Source organism: Ictalurus furcatus, chromosome 22, assembly GCF_023375685.1.
Source record: "Ictalurus furcatus strain D&B chromosome 22, Billie_1.0, whole genome shotgun sequence".
Taxonomy (NCBI): Eukaryota; Metazoa; Chordata; class Actinopteri; order Siluriformes; family Ictaluridae; genus Ictalurus; species Ictalurus furcatus.
In genome coordinates, this window is record NC_071276.1 from 10,532,762 (window position 1) to 10,556,291 (window position 23,530).

A 23,530-nucleotide genomic window follows, 5' to 3' on the forward strand; every position below is an offset into this window, starting at 1 on the left:
TTTACCAGAGTTCTTTGAAAGTTTTTGGGGGACCAACCTTTTGCTTTCAAAGACGAGTATGTTGAACATATGTACAACATGTAAGTGACTGGCTTGTTTCCAAGATAGCTAACATAACATTTATGAAACTAGTAGTAAAAATGATTAAGTAAACATTGTCTAATTTTTGTTCTGTCTCTGTCTCTAAGGACTGGGTGATATACTGGGTGTACCTAGATGTGAAACGTAGGTCACACATTCCTCACTTGACAGAGAACACAGGCTGCAAAAGTCAGCGTTTACCCACTGGGCTAGTACAGAAGTGTTACTTCCATTGCTCTGATGCACCTCTCTTCCTCTGTTTACGTCAATCAAACTGTTTTCTTCCACAAAACTTTGACCCACCTCTTTCCATCACCCTTTTCTCTTTCCCTCATCCTCCCTTTTCTTGCTTTCCTTACCGTTTCACCAAAATATCTCTTCTTCCCTAGCTCATCGCCTACCCTTGCTTGCCATCGCTATAAGTACATTCCTTTCTTTTGGTCAGGAATTGGCCTCTGCCTCTGAGCAGCATGCTCCCAAAACCCTGAGGAGTAATCTCTCTACACAGACAGAACAGACCCAAGAGCTGCCGCTTAAAAAAAAACATGTTTACCCATGAGACTTCATGCTTACATGATCTGCTCTACAAGTTATCTATAAATCTCTTCTCAATAGCAGTATTACAGATTCTTTCTTTACTAAGAATGGGAACTTCTGTAGGAGGGAGCGGAGGAAGAACTGTGTGATCAGGCAAGTGTAGTGAAAAGGTTTTCCTAAATAAAACAGGATGCTTTTCAAAAGAACTGCATGCCACTTAATCCATGACTTTCGTTTTTTTTAGTTATATGAAGAAAGGCATTAGTGAATAGAATGACATCTGCAAAAGAAGTAATGCACATACTCTACTGCACACTTCATTCAGATTTCAGATTAAGCTCAGCCTGAAATGTGTCTGGGTTATATAATCTTCTATGATATTAAATGCTGATGTGTTATTACCAGAACAGGAAGAAGTGGTAGGAAGAACTGGAGGAAGAAGTGCTGGTAAGTAATACGCAAGAAAAGTTGGAGGTTAGCAAGTGTAGAAGAACAACCAAGATAAGGATTCCAGCGATTCTCTTCCTGCTATGAACAATTACTCTGATCTGTCTGTTTGGTTACGTGAGCTGAATGGATGTGGCATTTGGACATCCTGCTCCTCTTCATAGGCCGGGCATATGGGGAGTGTTCTTGGCGGCAAAAGATTTCTGAGCAGATGTTTCATACACTGTGTTCCCTAGGCCCTGTTGTTTATCTGGTGTAAACTAATAACACACTGCTGAAGTGTTATGCAAAACACGAAACGCAGGGTCACGCAAAAGTCATCTTCTCAAGATCAAGATCCATGATCAACAATGCGTCATGTGCCTGCAATGAACTTGAAAGATTGTCTTCAGTGCATAGTCCTAAAAACTTGTGTTCCAGAAAAAGTGCAAGGTACAATGAGACTCAAAAATAATAATAAAAAATGATGCCATCAAGGATATATAATGATGACAACTTGTCCTGACAACTGAACAGTAAACATTAGATTTTTTTTCCATTTTTGCTTCAGTTACTTTGTATATCTCCATCCACTCTGAGCTCTTATTGCTCTTGTTCTGTTTACTGCGTTTGTAGTAAAAGCTAATGACTGAACATGTTAAAGATGCAGTAGATTACGTGAATGTTCTATACTAAAGCAGCCAATGATTCCTCTGTTGACTTGTTGGCTTTTCCTTTTCCATTTTGCTGCTACCATACAAGGAAATCAATAAAATCAACTACACTGAAACGGCATTATATAACAACTTCATTTAGTGAGTGATACAAACACTTAAATGGGTTCATAAAAGCATAATGGTTGAGTAATTTCAAACAGATGGTGTTCTGAGCACTAGAAGACAAACAGACTAGATAGAATATAGCAACACATGGCTTTGGCTTGAATGTGTCTTAAGCAATCAAAAAATTAAATGCCTGACCTGAGAGTCAAATGTCTATATTTCTAGCTGTTTGAGAGCTGAGTTTAATGCTGAAGCTAAAGTTGTGTAAAAAAGTAACCAACCTTTACACAAGGAATACATAAAAACTGAGTCAATTTAGCTTTAATCACATCAAAATGAATCTAAAACTATATAAGAGTATGAATATTTAAGCTAGCAGCTAGGGAAACAACATTCACCACTTTGCATTGCTTAAGCGCTTTCATTCTTTTCCTCTCTCATATACCTGCAAATGTTAGTCGTTACTGTAAATCCAGATAAGAGCAGTTTCAGTTCAAAGTACAATTACAGTCATAAAAACACAGACATGTTCTTTGCTTGCTATCAAAAATGGTCTACTCTATCAAAAATGCCCTTTTATTCAGATAGATATCTAGCCATAAACACTGTCTTGGTTACCTGATTCCGCTTACATAACTGTAATAGCAGTTAATAGCATTACAAGTATTTTCTTTGTGAAACACAGCAGGGACAATAAGGTTGGGGGTATGTAGGGTAACTCTGGCTTAGACGGCCTCCTGGCTTGTTAGCACCTGAAACTACATCCAGCAATCTGATCTGATCTGACGTCAGAAGTTAGGTCAGTCCACAGGTTATTTGCATCCAGAGCAGGTACAGCTGAAAAGAACTTTCAGTATGTTCCTCTTTATCAGATGAAGGCTTGCTGTTTCAGGCAAGGAATGCAACAGATGCAAGAGCCGCACTAGATTTCATCAGCTGTTGTACATTCATTATCAAGACCATTCCAGTAAGATAGTGTGAAGAATCTATAGATAAGTACATGAACCGCAGTAAATCATAAGTTATACTCATATCTTGTACCAAAGTATGGGATGAGGAAGAAATTGGAGAAATTGGTGCGAATCCAAAGCATGTCAGCTCATCTGACAGAGGCGGCAGAATAAATTCCAGAGTATAAAGCAGAATCTGTTCAGATCCAATCATCATCAGTGGGAATGCACCCTGGATGGGACACCAGTCTATCACAGGGCACCATGCATACACACATACACATTCATTTATACCTACAGGAAATTTTGAAAAGTCAATCAGCCTATCAGCATGTTTTTTAATTTTTTTTTTTATATAGATTGGAGGAAATCCACACAGACATGGGGAAAACATGCCCAAACACAGTAATTTATTCTCAAGTTTGAAGCTGGAGCTCTGAGGTGGCAACACAAATCACTACACCATTGTGCAACCCCAGATCCAAACAAATATATCAATGCATCACCTAGCAACAGGACAAAAACCAGAAAACTATAATGCCCTTGTGTCCTCAAACCATTTGGGTATGCATCTCACTTTCTGAAGACAAGACAGAAGGGAATACATCTCTAAAAGCCTTGCATTAAATGCTGAGCATTTTCAGGGAAGACACACATTTATGTATTTATCTACAGTATGTGCCCTTTTCAGTAACTATTCATTGATTTCTAATTATTCCATCTAAGTATGTAGTACACTTTATTTATGCATTATTCATGAACTTAATATTAATTTGAAATCCGTTTGTGTCACTTCCTCATAACACCACAGATGATGAATTTTCTATCTACTGTTATGGTTTTAATGGTTCTTTATTTTGAACACTAACCCACACACTGGAAGAACGCCCAACTCTGGTGTGATGACTAAAAGGGCCATTAGATAACAGTATACTCCACATACAGAGCACTGGCAGCAGTTATAATGGAAATGGATCATATGGTGATCAACATGCATGTTCCTTCTGTAAACTAGAGCTAATTACACTTAACCCTTTTTTAATCTTCAATCATATGGCTACTTGTTATCGATTTTATGCTATTATTACAAAGGACAGGATGCTCGTAGGCCATTACAAGCTAAAGAAATTGTGAAATTCTGAGTAACACCAATTTCCAGAAAATCAATACTTGCAGTAAACATCAGCAAAAGTTTCTAGCATGCCATGCATCACTTCACACAATCAAACCTTTCTGCTTCTTTGTTTGCTTTAGGAGCTATAGCAAGCTGCAGATCATTACAGAAGGCTAGACATAAACAAACAACTCAAAGATAGGGTGAGCATTTGCTGCTAGTCTAGGGTGCTTCCAGGAAACATCTTCTATGTTTTTTAAGCTCTCCACTTTCACTCTAAACCGCAAATTAAATCTTTAAATAGGGCTGTCATACAGTAATTATTTCCACAGAGAGTTCCCAAAGAACATCCCTTCCCAAAGGCTAGATCACTGCTCAGTTATGGAGAAGTTGTTTTGAGGGTAAAGAAGGTTTGGAATGGTGGATTATCAGCACATCTCAAGGGTAAAGCTGCTCTTTCAACAGTTTTCAATAGTACAGGGCACATCGAGCAGCCTTGGCTCAAGCTCTCTGCACGTTTTAGAGAGTGATGATTAAGAAGAAGAGAGAAGCACACAGGTTGCCCTGACCACAAGCTTGCCTACTTCTGCATGTGAGATGGCAGTATGCTGTAGAGCAATGAGCCAGCTGTGCTGCCTCTGAGGGGGAGGCTGAGTCAACTACTGACCTAGTCACTGCAGACAGAAGGGTGTCTGGAAGCATCTGTGTATTAGGATCTGAGAATAATTTATCACCTTTGTTTTCCTCAAGCTGATTCTTTTATGTGAAACAATGCCTAAAAATGAGTTTTCCAACACAAAGTTTTAGTAGTTTCATTTGATTTGTATAACGAACATGAATAATCTTTATATTGCATAATTATGTACAGTCAAAATGTGAAATGACCCTTTTTAAACACTTGGAGTAAGCAGAAGTGAACACACTTGCGTCTAAGCATGTAAGTTTTGTCTGGCTATTTCAGTAAATATTGTTTGTATTGCTAATAAATACTATGAGGATATGATATATTATTCGGTCATTTTGTGCTCAAAATGTGCTTAAAACAGATGGCCTAGGTCAGTGATGAACAGAAAAAAATGGCAAAAATGACAAAGTAATATCTAAATACCTAAATCTGTTCTGGCTTGAAGAATAATCAAACACAACTGTTTGTATGCAGGCTCAGAGGTATTGAGGTCTTGCCAACTGTTTAGGGGCTTTGAGGTCTTGCCTCAAAAAGCATGTGCAAAGCATTCACAGTGACAGGTCTGTAGTCCACTCTTAAAATAGCTGTATAGTTATGGATTAGCCTCATGTAGTGTTATTATTACTGAGAAAGCTAAGAGCACGGCAGCCCTATTGACGAATATAAACAAGGATTAATACTTCCTGAAGGGCAAGCATTGTTTCATGGGTTAGTTTGTTAAGAAATGCTCTTATATGCTCTTATCTAAGATATATTATTTTATAATAATACAAGCAAATACAAGAAAAATATAATACAGGGGATATAAAAGGCTACTAATAATGGTGACCAACATGATCAAGGATGATTTTCTTATTTTCTCATTTGTAAGTCACTTTGGTTAACAGTGTCTGCTAAATTAATAAATGTAAATTTAAATGATTATAGTGTTGAATGAAAAGGTAGTTTTAACCTGGGCTTTAATGTATTTAGCTATCTAAATATCACTTATATAGCATTTACACATAACATATACAGTGCATATTTATATACAAATGCAGACAAATATAATAAATATCTGATTGGATAATTGCATGAATAAGCAGGGGTATTGGTGTTCCTATTAAAGTGGCTGGTGAATGTATATGTCATTAAGGCTTAGTGTACACACACCTGAGCTGTTGGTTCGGCCCCTGTAGACATCATCATAGGCTTTCCACTGCTGTGTAACATGGTAAGCATGGATGAAGACCACCAACACTCCCACCACACAGCTAAGAGGAATGAAAGCAGCTGTACAGAGAGCTGTGTACATGTTCGGGATGAAGCATCTACACAGAGAGAGAGAGACAGAAGCAGAAAAATACAGAGAGACACACAGAGAATATTATTTTACCAAAGTCACAGAAATAAAGTACTATCAATGTGGTCTTTATGTTTATTATACAGCAGGTATTTATAGAAATATTTTAGTTCCTATTAAGTGAAACATTATATATGTGTGCAGTGAGCTGTGTTTCTTGGCCTTGTGCTGTGTACATCTGAGCTCTGTACAGTATGTTTGTGTGTGTAAATCTATGCAGTGTATCTTTCTGCAGCAAATGTTTGTGCTGTGTATGTTTGTGTGTGTATGTCTATGCTGTGTATGGCTGTACAGTATGTGTATGTGCTGTGTATGTCTGTGTGGTATGTGTATGTGCTGTGTATGTCTGTGTGGTATGTGTATGTGCTGTGTATGTGCTGTGTATGTCTGTGTGGTATGTGTATGTGCTGTGTATGTCTGTGTGTTATGTGTATGTGCTGTGTAAATCCACTTGCCTTAAGGGCACGACTACTGTTTATGTCTCAAAAACACATTGTGTCATAACGTTTCAGCTTGATTTTCTGGTTCCTGGGTAACTGTACAGTCTCTCTCTTTCTTGCTGACACTTTCCCATCCTCCCATTTTATCTCAGGAATTTTATTTTAATCTGCACTTGTTTTTCACCACTGTGCAATTAGCAAGTCTCAAACTGGCCTTTGCCATGGGAAAGCTTGGGGAGTGCATTGAGGGCTGATTTTGTTTTGACGTGATGGATGTCCAAATAGAAAGGACCATCCCTTCGTTCACAGGGCAAAAAAAGCTTAACAAATAAGCCGAGAGTCATTATATTGGGAGAAATGAATGTCATATTATATCTTTAAAAGAATTCAAAGCATGCAAAAATGCAAAAGGTTACATGGAAGAGTGAAAAACCTCAGTTCTGCCTTCCTAGAAGAACTCAGATATTGCTGCATAGTGCGAAATCCTCCACAATATAACTGGAACCAGGGTGGCATTAGTCTTTCAAATTTCACTCTCAAAGTAGCAGAAGTAAACAGTTTACTCTTTTTACACTTTGAAGGTCAAATATCCCACAGTGGTAACTGTGGCTTCCCACGGCTTTGGCGTAATATTAACTCCACTCAGGGAAGATGGAATGATGCTGAGGTAGTGCTGTAACTATAACTGAGGCCTGTTGCCTAACAATAAAGGTGGAGAGAGGGACAAGGTGAGGACAGATTAAGAAAACAGAGAGGTCATACAAAGCTAGCTGACGTACACTGCCTGATAAACTGCTCCAGGGAGTGGTGAAAGAAGGAAAGCAAGCTCTTAATCACTGTATGGGTAAACAAAATGCTTTCCACTCATATGTGTATTTACGTACTGCACGACAAATGTACAGTCATTATCGCATCAAAAAGTACCTGTGATTTGAAAAGCTTCCATGGGATTTAGTTTACACACCATTGTGTTGACACCTACAATAAATCAGCATGTCATAAATATCAGCATAGGGTACTGGGAAACCATAATAGACTATATAATAAAACTGTAATGACTGACTAATGATTGACTTTTAATCATTGAGTCCTGACTTTATAAATAAAGCTGAAACTATAAGTATAATTAAATCATAGCACTTTTACTTGAGTTTTGTAAAAATAAAATATTCAACTTTGCTACACTAAAAAAAACAGTATGTGCAAATGTAAAACAATTCAATGTCAAGACCTAATCAGACCTAATCAGCAGTTTCTTATAAAAAAGTCTACAAAGGGCCCAAATACTTAACACCGTCTCAGCAGCAGCACTGTCTGAGACTGTGGAGACAGATGAGCATCCCTGGCCCAATTTATTAGCCCAATTTTCAGTATATTGCTAAACAACACAATAATGATTTGGAAATTATGCCAAAACCATGAAAGATATCGGCATTTAACAATTCAACATCCAACCTCACTTGCATAGTTAACAATCTCACTTATCTCACTTGCATAGTTAACATAACTGTACACACACACACACACACACACACATATATATATATATATATATATATATATATATATATATATATATATATATATAAATATAAGAGTCATTTGTAAAGTAATTATTCAAGTATGTTTTCACCAGAAAACTTATTCACTCTTAATTTCCTTAATCACTACTTTTCCTTTTCCTCAAGTGAATTACTACTACAGTACAGTAGCAGTACCTTTACTCAAGTCAGTATGTTTTGCACTTTTTCCATCATGTCACATATTAACCCGATATAATTTTAGCATCCCCAGTGATTGCTTTGCTCTAACATTTATGAGTAGCAAACAAATTTACTTTGCCTAATCCAAACTTAGGGAGCTAGGAAAATGATTTAAGGCTTAATATTATCAAAGAGCCTTTGGCAGTGGCAATGTTGTACCATTCAATCAGCTCAGTACAGTGAAGTGGACAACCAGTTCCTTGTGGTTTTCCAGACAGGAAAAGTGCAAAAAAAGGATTTACCATGAAGTGTAATCCTGTAAACCTGATTCAACCTGCTTTTTCTCTGCAAAGTTAAAAAGGGCATGAAATATACCGACAGGTGATAAGTTAAGGAAAAACCAGAGGCTTTGTTATGCTGTTGGAATTTTGCTGCCATGACTTTGTACAGCAAATCAATACAAAGTTATTGTGACTCATCACCTTTTATCCTATGATGAAACATTTTTAACATGATGGAAATAGTCTCTTGCAGGATGACCACTCCCATCCAAAGGGCATGAGGGCTCACTGAATGGTTTTTATGAGTGCGAAAAGGATGTAAATGATATGTTATGACCTTCATAGTCACAACTCACAGTGACATTATAGACAGCGCTCTCCTCCACCATCATCAAAACACCAATTGTGGGAATTATGTCCATCGCTCCAGTATAGTTACAGAGACTCTGTGAAAAGGTGAGACTGAAACTGTTCTGGTGGCTCATGGTGGTCAAACACCTTAGACACTTTCTGTTGTTTTTTTACTTTAATTGTGACCGATCTGGATATACACTAAAGATTTATATTTACACGTACACGTAATTATTTAGCGCAACAATTTGGAATACTCAAAACAAAATGTGTTAATCAGTTGCTCCATCTCATCAATAAACTGATTTGACCAGATGTGTGAGAGTCTCCTTGTATGATTTTTTCAAATTGAAATCTTATTGAAAAGTTATTGAAATCTTTTATACATAATAGTCTAATACACAGAGTCATGATATGAAGTCAAATCTTTATTTCTGTCATAGACTAAACATGAACAGAAATTCATAGTTGTCCTATCAGCATGCCTGTTTTTCGTTTGGAACGAGAATGCTTAAAAACATGTTTCTCTGATTAGGCTCCATTGAGACACGGTACGTACTGTAGCTCCCTCTCTGAAAACACATCCTTGAAACTCGCTTCCTTGTGAAGAGGCGGGAACTGGAAAGCCATGTGAGATGAGGTGAGATGACATCACTTGTTTGTCTCTCCATGAGAGAGTTATTTACCTTTCCGGCAAAGGCAGGGAGTGTAGCCACCCTGGAGACCGCAGAAATGTTGCTCAGGAAGAGGGAGGATGGAGAAACTAAAGCGTTTTACTCTTACCTGAGCATGGGCGGGTATGAAACTGAATGTATACACAGTCACGGCTTGTGACCTCATAACCACAGAGCAACTAAAAATAGTCCCACTAGCCCTACCTACAAATGGAGGAACCCACCCCCACTTATCCTGGGTAGGGCACGTGCACTAACAACAAAAGAAGTATTTATTCTGCCAGTCAGGATAAGTGGGGTTAATCATCCCATTTAAGATTGAGAAAGAGCATTGTGTGTCTACAGCATATGTATATGTATGTGTGTGTGTTTGTGTGTGTGTGTGTGTTTGTGTGTGTGGCAGGTATGAGGCAGTGTGACACGTTTGTAGAGTCCACTGCCAAGAAGTGGTTGTATTTGTTCACTTCTCAAGCATTTGATTCAGCTGACACTGATTAATAAAGATTATAAAATATAAAGGAAATTCATTATTTTTTTAAGGAATCTTTCTAATGAATTATAATTGTATCTAAATATTTGAATATCCTGTTGATACACTATTTACACATTAACACATTTATTGTCATTACACAGTTTTTACACTTAAGACTTTAATGCTTGAATATTGTCCTCTCTATATAATTCATTATCACCACTGCTACTTACAATGAGCCTGTTTTTTTTTAAATTTCTTTTTAATTTTTAACTTGTGCACAAAGATCCTAATTACACACAAAGATCTTGGTTTGAGACTTTTGGTCTTGTTTGTATGTGTATGTGTACTCACAGTTCTCCCTGTACCAGTCCGTAGACATCATGAATGCTCCAACTATAACCACTGAGCAGCACCGTGACAAGAATAATGATGACCAGAGCAGGAAGTCCCCAGCTCAGCAGGAAGTAGAGCAGATAGCGTCTCTCTGTGTGTTCATCATTCATTACCAGGGTCTGCCAGAAGTTAACGGCCTGGGGTAAAGCAACATACAAGGTGCATAAAATCTGGAAAAGTGGCAAAAGTACCCTCATCGTCGCGTCTCCAAATATTTCATGTGAATTTATTATTTAAAGAAGACAAAGTAACTTGCAATGACGTATGCGACAGTAGAACACAACAGAGCCATTTGCTGTCTCCGTCTTCCACCTTAACTTAAGAAGATTTACATTTGACCTCTGTAAGATTTCTTTCTGTATGAGTTTTAAGGTTCCACAGCATTTACAACATGTATTTAAATATTTACATGATTCTAATTATGTCTGCGGGTGTCATAAGGTTAAATGAAATACTTCGAAAGACATGTTTAATGTGTCATTTAAAACCATATTTACAGTGATGATCCAAAACCTTACTTTTCTAGGTATTTAGAAAAGAAAGAGAAAAAAACATACAATTCTGTGTATAATCTTTTTTTTTTTTTTTGTATGGATGTTCACATACTCTAAAGCTCTGTACCATAATCATGTTTTTTTTTTTTTTTTTTTTTAAATTCACACACACACACAGACACACACACACACACACACAAGTGCTTATGATCATATATGATTTTGAAGGACCTTTCTCCCACGTACTGGAAGTTTCAGGTTAAATGAATACCAGTTTTGTTACTGATTGTTAAATAGGTTCCTAACTACTTTGCATATACAAAACTACCCTTGTGATGCATGATAAAGAACATAGTGAACATTACATATTATTATTTACTAATATTCACCCATCATGCCAGCTGATACAAAACTGTAGTGTGTTTTTATATTTTTGCTTTACAGTGTAAACATCAGAAGACGTTGTGGTGTGACAGTACATTTGAACAAGGTGTCAAGGTGATTGAGTGGAGGACTGCAGCACTGGCTCTTGTATTACACCATTATCCATCCATCCATCCATCCATCCATTTTCTATACCACTTATCCTACACAGGGTTGTGGGGAGCCTGAAGCCTATCTCAGGGAACTCGGTGTAAAAGGCAGGGGACACCCTGGACGAGGTACCAACCCATCACAGGACACAATCGCACACTCATTCAGACACTACGGACAATTTTGGAAATGCCAATCAGCCTACAATGCATGTCTTTGGACTGTGGGAGGAATATTACACTGTTATGTTAAACAATATGGCTTTTACACCTGATGTGCACACACAGTGTATTTTTTTCCTAGTCGGAAAATATAAAATATAATATTTATGCATTCTTGTGCCATTTAGGAACTATAACCTTATCAGTACATGACTATATTTCAGCCTGTAGCGTCAGTTAAAACTCAAACTTCATGAAAGTTCCAACTGCACCTGAGTGTGTCTTGCCATTTCTTGTGTAACATGTGCTTAAAAGGCCACACCGATTATAGATTTTCCATGCTTTATCTTATGAATACAGGGAAGTACATATTGAAATTGTTGTCCATGGTAATCGACCACACATTACAGGTGTGATAGAGAGTTAAAAAAAAAAACGTTTGAGAAATGTTTGTATTAAAAATTTAAGAGTACATACTGTATATTTGAATGTAAGTCTATGTAGTACTTATTAAGGTTTTAAATTAGTAAAATATGATTTCAGACAATTAAAGGATTTTTAAAGACAGCAGACACCCTGGATTCAGAAATTGAACACTGCTGAAGTCAAGACCTGAAATTATAAATCCTATAAATTATGACATAACTTGACACGTTAAAAACTTTTTGTTGCTGTTCTGGCCTTGGACAAAACTCATTGAAAGGAGAAAATTACTAGTAAAACTCTCAATCGACTTAATGAAAGCAAGATGATGCCTACAGAGCCTCTAATGCATTTACACCGTATGGCTGTTACCATGCCATAATGATTCTCTGCCAGCCAACTATGATTTACTGGAAGCGACTACAGGCAGTCACTGGCTAGACACTGATATCTGCTTCATAAACAAGGCAGGGACCTCTCAAATCAATGGTCTTCATTGATTGTATTTTAAAAGTGGAGATGGAAATGCAGTGCTGGCCTACTGAAAGATAAGGATAAAGGAAGGTAAACAGTTCACACTATAGGCAAACAGAAAGCAAGGGAGAGAGAGAGAGAGAGGACAAAAATGTTAATGGCAACACTACTAGGAAATACAATACAGAGTGATATGACCTAATTACACATGAAGTGAATAAAACAGAGCAGTACATTTTAGGACTGCTTAAAAATCAAGCCTAAGGCTGCCATTAATTCTAATATTAGTTCACAGAAGAGAAGAGCTGAAGAACAGTAGGTGTGCTTGGAGTTGGCAGAGGATTTGTGAGAGGTGACCGCAGGCACGTCTGAACAACTCCCTCACAAACGCTGTGCAAGCAGAAATACACGTAGCTCAAGTTGTGCATGAGACCGTGTAAAAACACGTGTTTGATAAGTAGGACAGGGAATGAATGTGTACTATTCCTGTTTAAAATTGAATCAATCTAAGTTGAGTGTGGCAGAAATTAACCAGGCCAAGAGTAATATATAAACTACTAGATGTTTAGAGGTTGCTAAATATTTCATCTCTGATGCCTTTGATATTTGACTGCCAGTGGTTCCCTGAAATTCTGAGAAGTTTACTTTCCTACTAAGATATACAGAGTGCTCGAAGAAAAGGAAAACGATAAAGAGAGGCCCATGTAGGGAACCTATATGCTCAAGTTGTTACCTTCTATGATGGAGTTCATGCAGTCACGTTTTGAATTGCTTTTACCTGTATAAGCATCCAGCTGAACTGACTGAGGTGGAAGTAGTGGAAGAAGAGGCCTAGCGTAGCACAGCTGTCATCTGAGAACAATCGACCTCTGAATGCTGACACCAGGAAGCAAATCTGAGACAAAAAGAAAGAGGGAGACACATTAACGCATAATCTCCGGCAAGTTGGATTTCTCCTATATATTGTGTGTTGTCTATACCAAGGTTTCAGAATGTATTTACACACACACACACACACACACACACACACACACACACACACACACACACAAACAGCTGGTGTCCTACAGCATGACCTACATAATGAATACTGCTTACAAACGAAACAATAAGCAAGACCAAGAAGTAGCTTTACCAAGAAGTCAAACAAAATGTCCAGAAGGACGTTCATGGTTTCATTCAGCAGGAAATGCTTGCACATACACATACATACAGATCCATGGATCAGTTCAGTGACACTTTTCACCCTGACATTTCAACAACATAGTTTCTCATAACCCTCAGAACATGGCTAAATGATTTATGGCTATGTATTTTATGCAGTCTTCAAAAGGGAGACCATAAGGTCAAGGCCATATTATATCCAGTATTCTACAGGGCATCATCTTGCATAAAGCAGAGCCAGTTGAGTCTCTGGACACATAGTAACAAACAAATATATAAACTATATATGTTCAATACTTCAATATTTTAATCCTTAAGCAATTTCATCATCATTCAGTTTGTGAATGGGAATAAGTTCAATTTCCCACATATAACCCAAGCCACCGCGTACTGTGACTTCAACTGGATGCTTACTTTACTACCAAATGTCATCTAAAATTTCCAGGAAAAGTCCTGGCTATACATCACAACTGGCAGATAAATATAAAGATATCAACACAAGGTGACACTAATGGCATTTGATCATAGAAAGTTTGCTGGCTAATCAGTTTTACTAATATCCAGCTCACTCTAAAGTATTATTCAGCTGTTTAGCTGACTCAGACAGGGAAGTCGCCTGAACTATAAAGGAGCAGTTTCTTCTGCTGCAGGTTGAGCATCTATAATACTGCAGACTGAAGTAGACGACTTGCTCTATCTGGGCTGATATGAAGACACTTGAGCCAAAATGACAGCGTGCTGTGCTGTGATAGATGATTGGCTACAGGTTTATATGGCAGTGCATACGATTCTAGATTTCCATCATGGCAATCTCAAAATAACAGTCCCGTGCACGTCTGTAGTTAAGATGAATTATGAACTTGAGTGATGTAGCTCATATAGGTCGCAAATGTTAGAGCCAGAATACACACACCATGCTGACACTGCTGGCACTCCTACAGCTGGGTTTTTCCTGCAGTGTTTTCCAGTTTTCCCAGGAGCAGAGTGGTAAGTGGTAAGGCCATGCCCATTTTGGGTTTAAATCCACATACATATACCAATAATAGCACTGCTTTACACCCCTCTCTGCAGTGTAAATAATAATAGCATAATAAAACAGAATAAAACAGTGGGTGCAGAGTGTAAAGAGTACAGTGGCACTCTAATTAGCAATTAAAACAGTTGTAGTGTTATGTATTTGCCTGGTCACCACATTATACTAATAATACTTCACACAAACAGAACTGTCTTCCTTTCTGAATAACAGAGTACACTTACTGCACACTCAGGTTTATTATTTAAGACTGAATTACTAAAGACCTTAGCAAGCCAAAAGCAAGCCTGGATGTCATTAAGATCATATCAAGAAGCTGGTACATGAAATTAACTACGTTTTTCTTAATACAGTAGTAGTACTGTATGCCTGAACAGTACAGGACAAAGCTGTGGACTGGAAGGGAACTAGCTTATAATCTGTAACAATGTGACCCTATCAATACAAACAAAAGAACATGTTTCGCTTGATTACAGCAATAAGCTCTGAGTCAAACTTCCAAACAGTTTCAAAGAAGTGCTGCATAAATTGGAAATGTTGAGTTATTTGAAGAAGGCTAGCCAGCTTCCTGTTCATATTACTGACAGGGGTGAGTAACTCAGTTGCATGTGGGAGGTTCGGAGGCAGGAAACAAATGCAGGAAGTCCAGAGGGCCAAATACTGATCAGATCATATTCTGGCATGTGTTATTATGTGTAGGTGACTTAAACTGGGATAAATAAAAGAGTGCTAACTGTCCCTCAGGTACAGTGTAAGTCGTCACAATTTCTGTGCCACATTGAGGTTTTGCAGCCTAGACACCCTAGAGACAGAGGTGGGAAGGACCAACAATGCTGTCACCATTGAGAGTTTTAAATAACCTGGACTTGCGTCTTTCTTTTGACTTTCCCACACTACGCCTCAAGAGACAGCAACCCACATTTGTACAAGGTTACTCTGCAATTTACATTTTAAAACAAACAAAAAAACATAAGGTGACTTTTTGCATCAGGCAGCTTGTAAGAGTTTATTAAAATTCCCAACAAATATCAACTCTAATGAATGTGACAGCAAGAACAGGGAGGTGAATATTCGATGAATTCAAATGTAAAACTCCTGTGTTTCATATGCAGTTGGCTTATTGTTCAAGCGTATGCAAGCACACTTGTCTTAAACCAAAAAAAACCCCAAAAAGAATGAAGAAAGATGAAAAGAAACATCATGTCCTGTATTACTTATACAGCCTGTAAAGACAACTTCTGTGATGCAGGCTAAGGCACAAAACATGTTTGTGCCAACCCAGTGTTCCCCAGGGAGCTGCTGAAGTGAATGAAACAGAGGAGTGGAGCTCAGATACACCTTCTACTTGATATGGACTGTTTTCCCAGGCTCACTGAGATGATTACATCAGTAACATTAGATCCAGCTTTGTGGGAAGCGGGGCACCTCCTCATTCACCTAATGACCTTTCTGGCTCGCTCTCTGGCCAAGGATTGATCCAAACAGCCTACGTAACAAACGTCCTGTTAACAGGCAAAAGCAGATTGAGATAAAAGTATATGGTAGAAAGTATAAGGTAGCTTAGACTAATTCACATGCAATTCCTCAAGAAAGGAACTGCTGGAAAGGCAGCATTCTGCTGATGGACCCTAACCAGTTTAATCTCTAATGAATACGGTATATTGCAATAAGTGCAAACAGAGCTTTACCATGGCTCATTAAACTACTGGCTACCCAGTTTCCTTTGGACTTTCCGGCACAGACATACTACACTTTGATGATGTAACATGGACATTGGGAACATGGTTTAGGCCTTGGGAATATGGTGTTATGGTGCAGTGTCTTATGCATGATCCACCAATTTTACAGGGTTAGTCATTCATCTAGTCAGATAGTCAGCCTAGCTAGTTGACTATGGAAGCAAAGTTTCTGAGTTTATGTAATATTATTCCTTAAACTACTGTGTGCTGGCATTTTCCACCTTTCCGTGGATATTACAAAAATACATGTATGAAATCTTCAGGCTGTGATGATTGGTTGGGCTTGCTAAAGTCTACTTACAAACCAAAATGTATAAGAAATTTTGAAAAGTTTCCTGTCTCTTCAGAATGTGCTGTCAGCATTCCAAACAGTATCTGAACAGAATCTGAGGCACAGACTGAAGACCAGGTGATTTTTTTCCCCCTAATCTTCAACTGTCCAGTTTATGTGCCCATAATAGCCACAGATTGTTGTTCTAGGTTGGCAAGAGATGAACCCACTGTGGTCTTCTGCTGTTGTAGCTCATCCACCTCAAGGTTCAATGTTTTGTGCATGCGAATATGCTTTTCTGCTCACCACGGTTGTAAAGAGTGCTTATTAAAGTAACTATATCCTTCCTGGGAGCTCAAACTAATCTTGCCATTTTCCTCTGACTTCTCTTATCAACAAGGTGTTTCTACCCAAAGAACTGTGGTGTGGGAAAATCCCAGCAAATTAGCAGTTTGTGAAAGACTCAAATCAGCACTTCCAGTACCAACATCCATACAATGCCGCAGACATCACATTGTTTCTCCATTCTGATGTTTGATGTGAACATTAACTGAAGCTCTTGACCTGTATCTGCATGATTTTATGCATTGTTCTGCTGTCACATGATTGGCTGATTGGATAACTGCATAAATGAGCAGGTGTACAGGTGTTCCTATTAAAGTGGATGGTGAGTGTATATGCTTATTTTAACCATCAGAAACAGAGTAGCACAAACATTAATAAGCATTATTATTAATTTTACCAATAAACATGAATTAAATTACTGTGGAGAACAATAAGGGCAGTGTAACTGTTGCAAAATGGTGGAACGATCCTTAATACAGTGCAACGTAATATCAATTTCCAAAACCTGGAGATGACAGCAGACCACAGATAAGAGATTAGACAGCCCAGGCCTGGAATTCGTTGCATGGACAGCCTGATAAAGCAGGCGGAGAGTGGAGATATGCTTCATTCACAACTGTCTATAAGCCATCATGCATCAATATGAATCTCCATTCAATACAGATGCATTTTTCATTTAACTTGGTGCTCTATAAGATCTTGCTAATTACCCTTCTAAACTAGACTGAACAAATATATGGGCTCCAAATTGTATCTAATAATTTTCAGTCTTTTTCAACAAAGTTCAGTACATAAAGGGGTTTAAAGACAGCAGGATCAGTCCCATGCTGTTTCCTCACTGAGTTCTGTCATTAGCAGCCAGCAATGTGGTGGTGATGCTCAGGGGCAGGCACTGAAAGATGACTCATAAACAGCCCTTCACAGATCACTATAATCAGCCTCCAAAAGACAAAGCAGGCACTCTGCTAGAAGAACTTAGTGACACAGGGAACTTAGTAAAAGCTGAAGGTATGCAATTAAGATCATTGTATTTTCTTTATAGCCTTGATTTTTTCTCTTTTGTCTTATAATTACCTCAAGTTCTAAGTAAAAGTCGCAAGCATAACAGGTCGCCTTTTATGAACGTTTTGGAAGGAACTTCACGTTTCAAGCCTTTCTCATTTACATTAATCTGATCCATTTGCTGTTGATGAGTCGAGACGCAGTCTCCTCAGATACAAGCTGAGTGAAAAGGACAGAAGCCATGCAGGCTTAAAATAGCCAAGTTCATGCATTACAGACCCTTTGCTGTGACTGACGTATAGATGGCAGGGACTAGACAGGAAGACTGCACAGCTAAAAGAAAGATATTGCAGGTTCAAGCCAGACTGTGCTTGACGTGTGGTTGCGTGTTTATCCTGCAACACTGAAACATTAGATAAATGAGGCAACCTTTATCACCGGCACGAACCAGAATTCTTCGAACTCTGGCACATTTGTCTTGTGAGATTTAATTTCCATACCATCACATGATCCGTGGAACCATCAATGAATTCTGTATAACCTTTAATTGGATAAATTAGTATAACTCACTATATGAACAATTAAGCACTTCAGGCATGACCTGCTAAATTTAGTACATGTCCACTCCTCTTGTCTTCTCTGGCCATGATTGTTTGTCACAAGCGCACCTCCCCCACTTACAGCTGGGAAAAGAGTCGGGCCGTCTGCACCCTCAGGTCAGTTTCCGCTCTGATCTTTCAGACAGGTAAATTGTGATGCTAATCATCTAGGGGTGTTGAGCTGTTTGTGCATGATTACTCTGCAAAGAAATGTAACTATGCGCACAAACATTATACTAAAATTGTTCAAACACAAACATAATTTGTGATAATTTTCTTCTGCAACACTCAAACCAGTTTGAGAAAAGAGTTGCTCCTAAATGGCAGGCAGGGTTGCCAGATCATAAAACTCGCCTAATGGCCATTCACAACATAATAGTTAATAGTCAACAAAACACCAGTTCTAAAACTCAAAATCTGATCCCTGTGTTTAACTCCAAAATCATGTCTACCACTGCAAAATGTTTTGTAATGTATACAAAATAATATTATATGATACATAATAAAACAGCAGAATTAAAACCAAGCAGTTTCCCTAAAGTCAATTTCCTAAAGGACCTGTATTACATATATTGTATAAAATATTATTTTTATTTCACATGCGTTTTCCATGCCTTGTTTCTACTGATATGCAATTTAACATATTCACGAAATGTAATCAGCACCACAGCCTACATAAATACATTACATATACTATGCATTTGATGTTTGCATTAAAAACTGCTTATCCATTTTGCCTTACAAAAAGTATATAATTAATGATATACTTAATGTATGCACAATTCCCATACTCCAACTCTCAGACAAAAATAGAAACCATCAAATGTCATCCAAATCGGCTTGAAAACAACAGTCTTGGCAACCCTGGTAGACAGCAACAGTCAATTTACAGTTCAGTTCTACACAATACTACCAATCAGAGCCAAGTAACACTAGCCCACCTGACAAATGTGCAGAAATGTTGGATCTAGGGCTGTATGAGGCTACACACTGTTTCTTTGTTCATTCATAATCAAATATTGACATTTCTCTCACAATTTTGTTTCTTGCTTCATAGAAGCTTAGGTAGGCTGAGGTATTGTTGGTGTAAAAACATTCAGTCTAATAATGAGGGAAGAGAAAGCATGCAAGAAATGAGAAGAGCATAAACCAGACAGTGATGATTTACTGACATGGTGTCTTGTGTATGGTATGACATGTATGAGGACACAGCTAATAAGCTAATGTTCTTTCAAGATGGTTGGCGGTAGCATTGGAAATGAGATCCCAAGCTAAAAACAACTTCAGTGGTAGTTGGTACAGTGAATTGTGGTTATTTAGCAGGATTGAAAACTGCATATACTGTATATGCACCTAGTTTCCTAGCAGTAACACTGTTATGTAGTTTAGTTTCAATTACAGAAAACACATTAATTTTTAATAATGAATTAATTCATATGAATTTTACATTGAAAAATATGTACAGTTTTGTGTGGTTCCAAACTTATTTTGGAAAACATCTAGACCCAGTGGTTGGTGAGCTGCAAAGCCCTACAAAATGTACGCCCTGCTCACATTCTCACTGAAAAGTGAAATGCCCATCCTCCGCACCCACACCCACTGTGATAATAATATCACAGTAGTCAAACTTAGTCTGTTTTCTCCTTTCAGGAAGCGGAGATGTCCTGGTGCTTTCCTGTGTAGAAGACAGGACAGCATGTGTGTTTGTCATCAAGGACCGAGACCGTGGTGTTCGATTCAAAGCTTACCTTTAACTAGTCTTCAAAAACCACAGAGAAATCAGAGGTCTCGCTTCTCTTCTGTTCTCTTCTGATGCTGCACGTTGACTTTTGTATTTGAGACGAAATGTGTAGTCTGTATTTTTAAAAAAAAATCATTTGACCTTTACCCTGAATTATGTCTCGAGCTAGGCTCAACAAAAACAAAGGAAATGATAATAGCCAGTGTTGTAATGTAAAAGTGTGAGTTGTCAGAGACTAGTGGTACTGAATTTAGGAGGAAAATTTTTACTCTCGGCTTTTAATGAGAAACAAGATATCAATATATACCATTATATGAGACAATACAGCAGTACAGACCACAGCTATTTACTAACCCTATCACACATGGTACTATGGCAGTAATTCCGCAATATCAGTTCACTACATAATCATAAGAAGGCGACTGCTCCACTGCTGATGCAGCTTTAATGCTGAACTATTAATAGTATCGGCCAAAAAGATGACATCAGTGAGAGTATAGCACATAGCCAGACTCTCTCTCTCTCTCTCTCTCTCTCTCTCTCTACCCCCTTTCCTCCTCCTCCCCTAACAGATACCGGTCTGAACTAGCTGGTTCCAGCCTCGGCAGCATCATGGGTGTTTCCTCGGTCGCTTTTGTTCTGCGAGAGAAGCTGACTGCGCCGCACGTAGCTCATAGACCTTGGCCTAAGGCTTTTACATTCATCACTATTCTGTCATCTACCTATGCACATCACTTTCCCTCTCTTCTTCATATCTCTCTACTCAGTCTCCACCTAAGTCAGAACCCATCCTACATTACTACTCATGCTATTTCCAACAGATTTAACTATATTCCTGGTCAGATAGGAGGAAATACCTAACAAGGCTTCTAATTTCACAGTAGTTGTAGGATGAGACAACTCTCATGCACACTTGCGTGTATATTTGTGAACGTGTGGGCACAGGTAATGATAATGAAATCCCAAGAAATTGGGATCTTGATGGTAATGACTGAGTTAATAAGATTAGGTGGGAGGGCAGCATTTGAAACATGACTCAGAGGTTCTCTGCCAAAACAAAACAAATTATAATCAGAGTTGTTAAGGTGGTTTCAGGTTAACAGGGCATTCTGATTGTGTCATTTCCTAAATGAAGGACCAATGTTAAGAAAAAATTGATTTCTTTGTCCTAGTTTGTCCTCATTTAAGGTGTAGTCAGCAATTTTGATCAAAGTTAGCTGGGGAAAAAAGGGAAGTAGGCTTCATGGTGAAAAAGTTTGAATATGTTTGCCTTAGAGGGAAGAGTCATTTGCAAATTAATACAAAGTTATTCCAACTGATTACCTTTATCTTATAATGAAACATTTCTGTTCTGATGGGAGTAATCTGTTCCAAGATGACTCTGCCCCATCTACATGGCAGGAGGGCTCAATGAATGGTTTTATGAGGATGAAAATGATGTACTTCAAATGCTATGGCCAACATAGTCCACAGATTTCAACCCAATTGAACACTTATGGGAGAATCTTTTGGATCTTACACAGAGCTGTTCTGGTGGCCCGTGGTGGCCCAACACCTTACCAACACACTATATTGTTTTTGCCCTTTAATTTGTATATTTTGTATATATTGACAGCTGCTACAATATGAGAACTTTGCCTAATAGTGCAAAATGCTACAAATTGTTGACTGCACCTTTAAATCCAACATTTCATACAAAAGCAAATGTGCTAAACGATTCCACAGGAATCTTTTTAAACCAAGGCTTTCATTCGTTATTATGTAATTACAGCAAATGAGCAAACACTGCATTTGTACTCAGGAGACTTGGTATGGCAAAAAAACATGGGTTAGTATAAATGATACATTCACTCATATACCCATATCTGTGCTGGTCCAGTAACTCTTGGGTAGCTGACTGACAATAGGCAATGCAAATGTTCTTGTTTACACTGTACTGTTGCTAGCGCATTTGGCAGGAAGTAGCTATACTGCAAGCTCTTACTCCTGAGTAACACAGACAACCTGTCCATTTTCCCTGTCAGGTTTTTGAGCGAACATTGAAATATGGCTGGTTTGAATATATTTTTTTTTTATAACAGTAAATCCTTAAGTCATTTTATTCCTCTTATACCACAGCAATTGTTATCCTGTTATCACTTACATTGGAGCAGCTTCTATTTTTCTCTCTCATGAAGTTAACAAGACAAAAAAAGTGTCTTGTCACATTATTGAGAAACCACAAACTGTCCTGAAACCCTACCTGTATCAGAAAACTTAAAGGATCAGCTTTAACTCGGACAGTTCCAAAGTTCTGACACTGGAGACTCCTTCCATAAATGTTAAATAAATGTCTCCTCCGAGAAAGCGTCACCATTTCGACCATTAAAGCAAGTTACACATTAGCCTAAACAATACATGTTTAACTTCCAAGTCATTTTCTCCCCGTGTGTTTTTAATAAGTTTGCCATTTAACTTGGAGGAAATGCAAAATAAAAAAGATGGGACTAACCCCTGAAAAGAGCAACAACAATTAACTAGGCAGTTAACCTCCCTGATAAGCTCACTGCAATGCTCCTAGACACCGGATGCTGTTCTCTGCCATTTCATGCTTTTTATCACTGACATCGAGTTGGTGGCCTATGGACACTGCATTTACTATCTCAGGGAGCGATGGTTCAGACTGGAAATAGAGGTGACCAGTGGAAGGCCAGAAGCCTTTAAGCTCAGTATTCTCAGGAGGTCTGTATAATAATTCCTTATAACTTTTGTTTTTGTGCCACTTTGCCTGCCCTCTCAACGCAATCATCTCCAACCTGCCGTGTGACACTCAATCAGTTACTTCACTGCATGTTACTGGAGCTATTCATTAAAAGTTAATTAATGATTAGACAACATACAACCCCAATTCCAAAAAAGTTGGGATGCTGTGTAAAATAAAAAAAATATATAAATAAGAACAGAATGCAATTATTTGCAAATCTCATAAACCCATATGTTATTCACAATAAAACATAGAAAACATATCAAATGTTTAAACTGAGTAAATGTGTGTTTTAAGAAAAAAATATGGTAAATTTTAATTTGATGGTCCCAACACGTCTCAAAAAAGTTGGGACGGGGGCACCAAAAGGCTGGAAAAGTAAGTGTTACTAAAAAGAAACAGCTGGAGGTTAATTGGCAGGAGGCCAGTAACATGATTGATTATAAAAAGAGTATCTTAGAGAGACAGAGTCTCTCAGAATTAAAGATGGGCAGAGGTTCATCAATCTGCAAAAAACTGCGTCTACAATTTGTGGAACAATTTCAGAATAATGTTCCTCAATGTAAAATTGTA

The 23,530-nt window shown here is 38.1% G+C and overlaps 1 protein-coding gene across 1 annotated transcript in view; it reads right to left on the reverse strand.

Annotated features, from left to right (window-relative positions):
* The window catches only part of adgrv1 (adhesion G protein-coupled receptor V1), a 119,981-nt gene that overhangs the window by 13,284 nt on the left and 83,167 nt on the right, over positions 1 to 23,530 (reverse strand). Inside the window, exons 83-85 of the mRNA XM_053653934.1 lie at positions 13,099 to 13,215; positions 10,193 to 10,371; positions 5,728 to 5,885 (exon numbers count right to left, since the gene is read on the reverse strand). Of these exons, the coding sequence (XP_053509909.1) occupies positions 5,728 to 5,885; positions 10,193 to 10,371; positions 13,099 to 13,215 (454 nt within the window). The remainder of the gene's footprint in view (positions 1 to 5,727; positions 5,886 to 10,192; positions 10,372 to 13,098; positions 13,216 to 23,530) is intronic.